The sequence below is a fragment of the Triticum urartu genome, chromosome 6 (genome assembly GCF_003073215.2).
Source record: "Triticum urartu cultivar G1812 chromosome 6, Tu2.1, whole genome shotgun sequence".
NCBI classification, from domain to species: domain Eukaryota; kingdom Viridiplantae; phylum Streptophyta; class Magnoliopsida; order Poales; family Poaceae; genus Triticum; species Triticum urartu.
This window is the reverse complement of record NC_053027.1, coordinates 431385669-431396931: the sequence shown is the minus strand read 5'-3', so window position 1 is coordinate 431396931 and position 11263 is coordinate 431385669. Positions and strand designations below refer to the sequence as shown.

Genomic DNA, 11263 nt, shown 5'->3' with positions numbered 1-11263 from the left:
TTCGAACTTTGAATTAACAAAGTCATCAACAGGCTAGGATTACAAACAGAGAAACAAACAAGAAAATAAAATACAACACGACTCGATAAAAAGGTGCTAATGAAATAACTCACAAAGCCACCAATGCTACAAGCTAATAAGTAGGCAATAAGCACGAAGCTTGGAGACATCAAGGCCCTCTTCCACGAACGAACCACGGAAGGGGTGCAAGACCGCAGGCGAAGACAGGGCATACCGACTACAAAACAACTAGGGTCACTACACGACGCAATCATCCATTTCCATCACCGAAGGAGGCCCCAACCTCGATCGATAGAGCTTCTCCCACAAGAGCATGGACGGATACCACAGGCCATGTCACTAATGACACACCTAGAACACCCCATGAGAAAGAGTCAGAACTTGATCGTCGAGTCACTAGTGACACACCTAGAACAAAACATCTTCACTGCCTATGAACTACCACGCAAGAGACAAATGTTGTAGGCTAGGACAAAGAATATCATAAATCGAGGACCTTGGGGAAGCGAAGAGCATCGAAGGGGCAGAGCCGAGGCCGACACTGCTGGCATCTTCATAGTAGATGAGAACCCACGTGCCCTGCCGCCTCCTCTACCACCAACCGCAACACCTCAATGCCCACCATCCTTGAAGCTCTGAAGATGTCGCCTTCAAGAAGGATACGATGCCATAAGTGTCGCTGGCGCCTGCTTTTAGGAAGGTGTTGCCCCCCAAGTCCAGAGGTTTGTAGGCAAGCAAAATTTCCCTCAGGTGGATGACCTTAAGATTTATTGAACCAGTAGGAGCTTTGAATTGCTACCAACGATACATACCTGTAATAAAGAAGTTCCTCGCCCCCAACAAACTAAAAATATTGTTAGTATTACTAGCCTTGCTAGTTGCGAGGATTAAAGCAACATCTGTTAGAAGTAGTGATTGCAGTAAAAGAAATAAAATCAAGGAATTGTAATAGTATTTGATCAAGGTTGAAGGCAATAGGGATGAATGGACCATGGCCATAGTTCCACGAGGAGAAGGAAAGGCCGCGAGGAGGCCATGCAGACGGGATCCAGCTGCGAAAGCCCCGCAACAACAGCGACCTCCTCGCAGCTCCCGTGCCACCAAGGATGAAGAGGGCGAGCAAGAGGTGGAGAGTAGCGTATGGCGGGAAGGAGGGTGAGGTGGCAGAGGTCCCGTCGCTACCAAGGGCCGAGAAGAGACCGCCAGCAACGACGACCGAGGGAGGTGAGGAGAAGAAGCGGCGCTAGGAAAACGTAATCGCCCCTAGGACGTCTACGCGAGACGACGCGGGAGGAGGTGGGGAGGGGCACCCTAGAGCCTAACTACAATAGCTAAAATGTGATTCCTTCTTACACCCTAGAACCTAAGAGCATCTCCTGCCAAATGCCACATACCATACCTCATATACCCGCGGACTCGCCCGGTCAGTGACCGGACAGGAGAGAGAAGAAAAAATGTGACCCAACCGGACCCCTCATATCATCTCTATACACCCGGGCTATCCGCGAACCCTCACATCCATTTCAAATATGGGGAGGACATGAGGGCTCGCAGATGCACCCGGGCGCGCCTGGGCATTCCGCCACGTAGAACGTGGCCACAGCCCGGACCACATTTTCTCTTTGTTTGTTCATTCTTTTATGTGCAAGAGACCGGAAATATGAGAAAAGAAATGAGAAGTGTGGCTGTGCAGACATATAAATAGAGTCTCAAAACGGACATGCTAGATCATTGATCGGGCGCGTCCGCGGGTATTTAAGGGGTCATATTTTCTATGTCCAGCTGTAGATGCTCTAACTACAATAGCTAAAATGTGCTTCCTTCTTATTTCTTCTTTTAAACAAAGGTTTCTATTCAAATCACATCCTGAACAGTGAGAGAGAGCCCGCGCGTCCGCTCACCCCGAGCCCGTGTGTCCGCCGTGCGTCACTCCGACGCCGGCGTCCACCTTCCCGCCGCCGGCCACTCCGGCAGCGGCGGCCACTGCTTCGTCCCCTAGCCGCTTCATTCTCCCTCCCCTTCGAGCCACGGTGGCGAGCACGCGCTCCGTGACCTCGACCTTCCATGGGGAGAGGCCGGTGGTCTCGGGGCATGGCCTCTCGTCGGCCTCGGAGGGCTCTACTGCGGTGGCGCCTGCCCCTGCAGTGGTGGAGGGTGGGGTGGGGCCTAGCAGGCGCATCTCGCCATGGTAGGAGGCCCCTGCCTCAAAGAAGACCCTGTGGCAGCGTCGGCTGGAGGAGCGACCGGCGTCCCGCCACCCGTCGCCTCCGCGCAAGGAGGTCTCGCCGGAGATGCGGGATAAGTGTTTCCGCTGTCTGAGCAAAGGTCACTTTCTGAAGGACTGCACCAACGACGTCGTTTGCCTCCGGTGTGGCCTCCTGGCCATGTCGCGATGCAGTGCAAGAGGCCGCGCAGTCCGTCGCCGATTGAGGATCTCAGGAGGGAGGCTGCGGCAAAGGTTGCGCGGCAGTCTTCGTCGGGCGCGGCGCTGGTGGTCTCTGGTTTGCTGGGCGCTGGTTCCGGGCGCAGGATCCCCCCACCCCCCCTCTGCTGCAGTCAGCGGCGCCGGTGTGGCCGCGCCTCGCCCCGCCGTGTCTGATGGTGGACTCGGATCTTGAGATTGGTCTTGGGAAGCTGTGCATTGTCCGGAGGACGCGTGCTATGGAGCAGCTCGAGGGCAGATTGCAGTACGCCATGGTAGTTTATGCAGGTGGAGATACGTCGGCGGTCTCACCAGAGTTTGTGCTGACTGCGCTTCAGGAGCGGATGGGCATCTCGCCGGAGTTTGTGTCGGTGCACAGGTTCAGGCCAAAGGACTTCCTGGTCGTGTTCGCTAGGAAGGAAGATCGTACCAGGATGGGGCTGCGGCCGGTGTTGGAGTTCAGAGGCCAGGGGCTTTCTTTCAGGCAATGGATCCGGCAATCTCAGGCTGTGTTCGCGGCCATGAAGTTCAAGGTGGGGCTGGAAATTGAAGGTATCCCTCCCCACACCTGGGAGCTGGATGTGGTGGAGAGTTTGCTTGGGGGATCGTGCATCATCGAGGCAGTTGCTCTGGAGACCTCGTCGAGGGCTGATTTGTCATTGTTCAAGTTGACGGCGTGGACGGCGGAGCCAGACCAGATTCCATCTCGTCGGTGGTTGGCGGTGCCGGAGCTGGAGGAGCAGCGTGACATGTTTGAGCCGAAGATGCTGCAGTATAGAGTTCTGATTCATTGGATTCGGTGAAGAATTTCGAACGCGGCGATGAGCCGTGGTTCTTGGGGGACTCGTCCGGCAGTGGGCAGAGTGGTTTTCCTGACCCGGAGTTGGACAGGGGCGGGGGGGCGAACACACAGCATCCTGCCTGGCAGTTTGGGGTGCGAGATCGTCGTGGTGATTCTGCGGATGCCAATGGCGGCACGGTGGCTGGAAGATGCCACGCCGGCGGGATGGATGGAGGCTCCACTATGGCAGGTTGGCAGATCCCACCTATGGCCCCCATGCAGCGTGTCACCAATCGGGGCCCAGGCGTGGGAGTCCACGACAGACTGATGTTGAGGCGCTCGGCTTTTGACTGGATGGATGACGATGCGGGTCGGGAGCGCGGGACGGTTCAAATTTTGAACTCGCAGCGGTCTGGCTCCACCAATGCTCGGCCTCGGTCCGCTCGCCAGGATAGGGATAGGGTGGATCCTCCTCGGGGCCCCTCTCAGCTAGGGGCCACGCTGATCCCCTCCCAGGCGGCGCGAGCTCCACCCCAGGAAGCCGCCTCGTGATTGGCCGGTAGGATCGTGGCACCAGAGGTGGGGGACAAGGTTGGGCCCGAGGTGCATGGGGATTGCGGCACCATGTCACGCGGAGTAGATGGTTATATCATGGAGGAGGTTCGGATTGAGCCGCAGGGCAGACAGCTTGTGGTAGGCAGCGATGGCAATGGGGACACGCCTGTTTCAGATGCGACTCGCGGGGCCACGGGCAGTGATGGAGTTGGGATCGTTTGCGCTGTCTCGGCTGGGGAGCCACCTCTACTGCTGTGTGGGGGGCCTAGCCACAGGGATTCCACTCCGGTCCCTCCTGCATCGGATCCTGCGGTGGGGGGGTGTTTCGGTGGGATTGGAGGTTTCTGTTGCGGGGCCCCCGGATGGGTCCGTTCGGAAGTCCGTGCCGGATCTGGGGCCACCAATGATTGCTGAGAATATGCATCCAGGTGGTGATCCTTGCGATCTCGGACAAGTGGCGAGCGTGGAGGTGGGCATTGGAGTTCGGGACGCTTCCCATGTTCAGTTGGCCATGCAAAGGGAGTTTCAGGAATGCACGAGCGGTATGAAACCCCAGGAGGCAGCGGCGTTTGGGAAGCTTAAGTGGTTTTGCAACGCACTTGTGCATAAGCTAGCGCCCCCACTCCTCTTGGAGGTTCAATCCACGTTGAGGTCGGAGGCAGAGCCTTTCACTCCACGGCGTACGACGAGGGGCTCCAAGCGCGCTCCGGCGAGCAAACCGTCCAAGGCAACCCGGGCAGAAAATGTGCTTATGAGAGCACTTGGTATTGTGCCGGAGGATTTGGAGGGCAATGAGGACAACATCGCGGAGCTGGCGGAGATCTTTGATTCGTCGTTAAAGGAGCAACATATAAGGGTCATAGCTGCCCTGTTTGGCAAGGAAGTGCCACCGGAGTGCGAAATGACCACCGGGACGACGGTGGTGGTTGCTTGATCGTCAGTTTGGAGGCGGATGTGGGCGGTCCACTTGGTTATGGATACGAACCCACAAATTCTGTGTTGGAACGTGAGGGGGTTAAACAACCCTACCAAAAGAAGCGCCGTTAGGGAGTTCGTTGTGTCAGCGAAGGTGAACCTTGCGTGCTTGCAAGAGACCAAGATTGATGTGTTTGATCCGTTTAATGTAATGCAATGCATTGGGCCATCTTTTTATGGCTTTAACTATGTCCCAGCGATTGATACGCGTGGTGGTATCCTTTTGGGGTGGGATACGACGGTCTTGGTGGTAGATAATATCATCAGGGGTACCAATTCGCTCATCGGGCCGGTTCACAATAAGGATGGGTCGGAGTGGTGGATTACTGTGGTCTATGGTCCGCAAGTGATGAAGCCAAGATGCAATTTCTTCTAGATTTGCACAACACGAGGGCAGCATGCCCGGGACCATGGGTGCTTCTGGGTGATTTCAACATGATCTTGCATGCTGATGAGAAGAGCAATAACAACCTCAACCGACGGATCATGAGGAAGTTCAGGGAGTTTGTGGATAATTGTGAGCTCAAAGATGTCTACATGCATGGGAGGCGTTTCACGTGGACTAACGAGAGGGAACAACTGGTTCTGACCAAGATTGACAGAGTGCTCGTTTCAGTTGATTGGGATCTGAGTTTCCCGGATGTCCTTTTACAAGCCCTCTCCTCCAATATTTCTGATCATGCCCCCCTACATCTCACCACGTCGGCTCCGTTCTGCTCTAAGAAAAGATTTTGCTTTGAGATGTACTGGACGAGACTAGAGGGCTTCGAGGAGGCAGTTAGGGAGGCTTGGGTGTGTGAGGATAGTATTGTTGACCCCTATAAGAGGCTAGACTCCCTCCTTTGTAACACCGCGGCAGCTCTACAAGCTTGGGGGCAAAGGAAGGCAGGGCACATCAAGACCCAAATGGCGGTGGCCAATTACATTATCTTGAGGCTGGATCGTGCTATGGAAGATAGGGTGCTCACGACCGAGGAACGATGGCTTAGGGGAACTCTAAAGCATGCGTTGTTAGGACTGTCCTCCTTGCAACGCACCATCGATCGACAGCGATCGAGACTACGCTGGATCCGAGAAGGAGACGCCAACACCAAACTTTTTTAAGTGGTGGCTAATGGACAAAGATCAAAAAACTTTATCCCTCACATTAAACATAACAACGAGCTGATCACGGATCAACAAAGGAAGGAGGAGGTGTTTACGGATGCTTTCCAACAACTTCTGGGCTGTGCTTCCACAAGAGAGGTTGACCTAAACCTGGACTTCCTAGAGCTTGACAGACACGACCTGTCCGAACTGGACGAAATTTTTACGGAGGAGGAAGTGTGGGATACGATAAAGGAGGTGCCGCCTGATCGCGCGCCCGGGCCTGATGGGTTTATTGCTGCCTTTTATCAGAGGGCTTGGCCCATTATCAAGAATGACCTGATGGCAGTGTTCATGAAGCTTTATGTGGAGGACGGTAGGGGTTTTGGCAAGTTGAATCGTGCTCATATCGTCCTCGTCCCGAAAAAACTGGATGCGGAGGTCGTGGGGGACTTCCGCCCTATAAGCTTGACCCACAGTGCTGCAAAATTATTTGTGAAGATGCTGGCGAATCGAGTTAGGTGCAGGATGCCTGAGACCGTGGCTGTAAATCAATCTGCCTTCATAAGTGGCCGAGACCTGCACGATAACTTCCTTCTTGTTCAGCAAGTTGCGAGGAAACTTCATGCTCGTAAGGAAGCTACAGTCTTTCTGAAACTTGATATCTCAAAAGCTTTCGACTCGATCGCTTGGCCATTCCACCTCGAGGTGATGAAGCAGAAAGGCTTTGGGACCAAATGGATGTCCTGGATCTCCATCTTGTTAAGGACGACATCTACTAAAGTGATTGTCAACGGGATCCCAGGAAGAAGCTTCCAGCACTTGAAAGGGCTACGGCAAGGAGACCCGGTCTCCCCCCTCCTTTTTGTCATTGCTATGGACGTCCTCTCTAAGATCATGACTAAAGCTGCTGATTTGGGTGTGTTTAGTAGGATTGCTGGGGTCTCTGCTACCCAGACGATCTCGATTTGCGCGGACGATGTGGCGATGTTTGTCAAGCCCTGTGAGGTGGATCTGAGATTTGTTAAAGAAGCCCTCAAGATGTTCGGTGACACGTCGGGCCTTCGAGTGAACTATCTCAAGTCATCTGCGGTGATGATCCATGGGGATGCTTTTGACAGGGATAGGGTGGTTGCTTTGCTGCAATGCAATATGGGAACTTTTCCTTGCAAGTATCTAGGGTTGCAGCTCGCAATTCACCAACTTAGCCAAGCGGACTGGCAACCGATGGTAGATCAAGCTAAGCGTTGTGCCCCGGCCTGGCAACGTGGGCTGCTCCAGAGATCAGGCCGTCTTGTGCTCGTTAAGTCAGTGGTGGCCGCTAAACCCATACATTTTCATGATTGCTGAGGCGCCAGCCTGGGTGTTGGAGGAAATCGATCAATGGATGCGTGCGTGCGTTTTTCTAGGCTGGGAAGGACAAGGTGAACGGTGGGCAGTGCTTGGTGGCCTGGAACACGATCTGTAGGCCCACGTCCCTTGGGGGTCTGGGAGTCAGAAACCTGGAGCTGCAGGGGATCACACTTAGAGTCAGATGGGAGTGGCTGAAACGGACGGATCCGCAAAGACCATGCCAAGGCTTAGCTATGACTGAGGACAGACAAGCCCGCGCTGTGTTTAATAGCCTAGTCAAGATTGAGGTTGGAGATGGCACCAAGGTGTTGTTCTGGAGAGACAGATGGATTCACGGTTTTGCGGCCGCGGATATTGCTCCGCTTATCCATGCCATGGTGGCTACTCGCACGAGGAACAGGCGCACAGTCAGTGAGGGCATGGACAATGGCAAATGGTTGCAGGATGTGACTGGTGATCTCACATTCGTTGGGCATATGCAGCTTGTGCACCTCAACTTGGCTATTAGCACGATCGAGCATGATCCGAACAGGCCGGGCTGCTTCTCTTGGCCGGCAGACCCCTCGGGTAGTTACACTGCGAGATCCACGTATCATCGCCTCTGCCTCGGAACCCAGAGGGTGCCTTTCGCTTCTTGCATCTGGAAGAGTTGGGCACTTCTTAAGTGCAAGATTTTTGCTTGGCTGGCCGTGCAACATCGCATTTGGACCTCGGATCGACATGCTAAGCATGGGCTGCAGGATAGACCTTCAGCGTGTTACACGTGCCTGCAGGAAGAGGACAACGCTAAGCATATTTTGATCCAGTGTGTGTACACTAGGGAAGTTTGGCATGAGGGTCTTCAAACCCTCAACTTGCAGGTCACGAGGCCGACTAAGAACGACAATCTGCTGGATTGGTGGTTGTTAGCAAGGAAGGAGACTGTCAAGGCTAACAAACGGGCCTTTGACACATTTGTGATTGTGGTGGCTTGGGCCCTGTGGAAGCAAAGGAATGCTCGCATATTTAATAGAAGAAGCCAACAGAGATCCCCAATTGAATTGGTAGACGCGATTCTTCGTGAGCTGCACGACTGGATTGAGGCCGGAGTTGGAGGTGTTGGGTTGTCACGTTTCGTGAGAGAGTAGGCTTAGGATCTTAGGTGTGGGTTGTTTTTGGGTGTTGCCTGATAATGAATGTGTGCATCCATTCGTAAGACATCTCTTGTAAATCTTATTCTCTTTTCTATAAAAATATGATACGCTATTGGCGTACTTAAAAAAAGGTTTTTCAAAAATATGTAAGAGACGACTAGACGTGTGGCGGGCGCTAAACTGTTTCGAAACCGATTCTTTTAATAAATGAGAATAGGAAGACCTGAGACTTGTTAATAAAAACGGTAATGCCGTCGACCAGATTGGTTTGGCTCATCGACAAGGTGAAACCGGGACACCGGGAGGGGCGCTCCGTGGATTCTTGCTCCCACAAAGATCTGCCATTCGAGGCTAAGCTGCAAGTGGGGACTTGAGGCTTGCTTTAACATGGGCGTGTCGGCCACTTTATAGGCTTTGCGTACGAGCCCCTGATTTGATTCCAATACATCGGCACCACCTACTGAAAAAGGCGAGGGAGCTGAGCATGCAACGTGATCACCTTCTAGAGTTTTCCGAGCTCTACATCATCCTAGTGGAGAAAATGAACAGTTCAACCGCATGAAGGGATTGAAGTCTCAACTATGATGTGGTTGATGTCTGCAAGGTGATGGAGAGATGCCCAAGGGTTGAGCAGGGCGGGCTAGCTTACACAGTAACACATAGAATGTCGAACTAAACCATACATCATCGTGGTTTTAGTTTAAATTTAAACAAAAATCACAACACTTATTTTTAAACGGAGGGAGTACATCATTTCTTGCCAAGAGAATCGATCGATCACTGGCCAGAAATGAAGACGCACGGCATCTTCATTTGACGAACACATGTATTGCTTACTGCCACTGATCATACACTTGTGGAATTTAACACACACGACAACACGCAGTTGATGACAGAGATAAAGAGTAGCAGCGCATATTTACAGAAGTAGATCTCATTGTGACATGCCGACATTTGCACACAAGGATCGATATGGAAGCAGAACCTCGCCAGCTAGCTAGGTACAACGACTATCGACTACCTAATTAAACAGCATCGTTTTTTAGTACACATGATGACGAGGTCCCGATCTAAGGAAAGGAGTGCGGTGACCCAGGACCATGCATGCACCAGCTAGCTAGCACAGGACGTCTTTGAGGAGCTTGTACCTGCGGACGGCCGCCTTGGCCACTCTCCGGCCGCCCTCCTGCTCGCCGCCGCCGGTCACCTTGACCTTGCCGCAGCCCATCCCGGTCGGCGGACCGCGGTGCTGCATGGCCGGCGGCGCCGAAGGGCGCCTGTTCTTCACGAGGGGGTCGTCGCTGAGGCACCAGTCGCACACGCCGGCGCCCGCGTCGGCCGGGGCCGCATCGCCGTAGTAGTTCGTGCAATAGCTGCTTGTAGGAATGCAGGGAAACAAATTAACATGGGACTCATTAACACCTATCAAAATCTTGACAGTACCCCGAATAAGAGACTCCCTCAAAGAGCTATCAGTAGGCGAAAAATACGTACGAGTGTTGGAAGCGGCAGCGGCAACGGGCGCAGCGGAAGAGCTTGTCCTGGAAGCCGACGTCGCCGCACATGGAGCACACGGTGCCGGACATCAGGAACGATCGGGTGGCAGGCCGGCCGAGGGGACGGAGAAAGAAGCCGAGGAGATTATAGCTAGCTAGCAGTCTCGGTGCAGGAACTCAGGGGGCATGCGAGGAAGGAGTGGCAGGAAGGAATCGATGTGGATTGTGCAGCGAAGAAGAAGGGCTTTAAATACTGGGAGGAGGCGATAGGAGAAGATGAGACCGTGATCGTGGCAGCGGAACCGTGAAGGTGAGACCGCGGGGTGGGGGCCGCAACGGCGAGTTTGGGTACGGAGCCGGGCGGGGGGGAGACAGTCCACGTGTCCATGTGGAGTGCGTGCTGCGCGCAAAGCGGAAAAAGAAAAGGAGTGGCCGGAGTTACTGGGTCGGTTACCTGGTTGATATCCAGAGAAGGAAAAGCCATTCATTTATTTTAAAAAGAAAATAGAGAAAACGTTTTACTCAAATTATGACTGGTTGACCGTCACTGATCTGACCAGTCACTGGTTATCCGTGGAGTACGTTTCTAGACCTTTTTTTTGCCCGGTTTAGGTATACAAACAACCAAACCATACAACAAACTTAAGTGCTGAAAAATAAATACTACATCTGTTCTGATTTATTAGTCCCGTGAATTTTGATTCGGAATTTGACATTTGATTTATTAGTCCCTTGTTATCCAAGAGCACGCCTTTAGATAGTGTTCATACATCAACATGTCACTGTGTACTCTTGATGATGGAGTGATGCACCGCGGCTCACTCAAATAAGACCCGGCCGAAAGTGCAGTGCACAAGCACTCCGACAAGCGCTTTTGCAGGCCCGAAAACCCTACATGTCCGCGAGCGACACCGTTTGGACGTGTGGTGGCTATGGGCTGCTCTAAGTCGGTCTAACCGCTCCTAAAGCCTCGAGGATCGTTGCTCTTCAACACGAAGAACGAAGAATGAGAGAGAAAGAACTTAGGACAGGTGTAAAAACTAGGAAAAAGGTGGTCGATGTGTTTCGATTGTGTGTTGTTCAACCGACCATCACCTCTCATTTAATTATGAGATGGTTGGATTTCCTATACGAGAAAAGCACTACAAATCCCGTCCATGTTCTTCAAAATTAACCGAACTCGCATTTAAGTCTAAGACAACCATTTCGTTTTTGGATCCACAGACGGCATACGATCTTGGATGGTCAAGCACCCAAAAGAAAATTTATCTGTTTCGACGAGATGAACAACCTTTGTGTTGAACATTTTTCGATTTAAGTCCATCTTGAGGGTTGAATCTTTCACAAAAAAAGAAAAAAAACATATGACAACTGATAACTCTCGACATGTCTCAGACATGGGTTATATGGGTGTCTGGTCCTGGCTGATACTTTTCATTAG

General features: G+C 52.7%; 1 protein-coding gene across 1 annotated transcript; it reads right to left on the bottom strand.

Annotated features, from left to right (window-relative positions):
* Positions 1 to 9134: 9134 nt before the first annotated feature.
* LOC125512262 lies at positions 9135 to 10054 on the bottom strand. The gene is made up of 2 exons (XM_048677359.1): positions 9821 to 10054; positions 9135 to 9699 (listed from the first exon to the last, which is right to left on the bottom strand). The coding sequence occupies exons 1-2, from the start codon at positions 9910 to 9912 to the stop codon at positions 9444 to 9446; spliced, it is 348 nt and encodes a 115-aa protein (XP_048533316.1). The 5' UTR covers positions 9913 to 10054; the 3' UTR covers positions 9135 to 9443.
* Between the last annotated feature and the right edge of the window lie 1209 nt (positions 10055 to 11263).

Bases quoted from the DNA above. Each gene is read 5' to 3' on its own strand.
- LOC125512262 (XM_048677359.1), bottom strand. From the start codon at position 9,912: ATGTCCGGCACCGTGTGCTCCATGTGCGGCGACGTCGGCTTCCAGGAC. The intron at 9,700-9,820 runs GTACGTATTTTT...TCCTACAAGCAG, and splicing joins CGCTGCCGCTTCCAACACTC to CTATTGCACGAACTACTACG.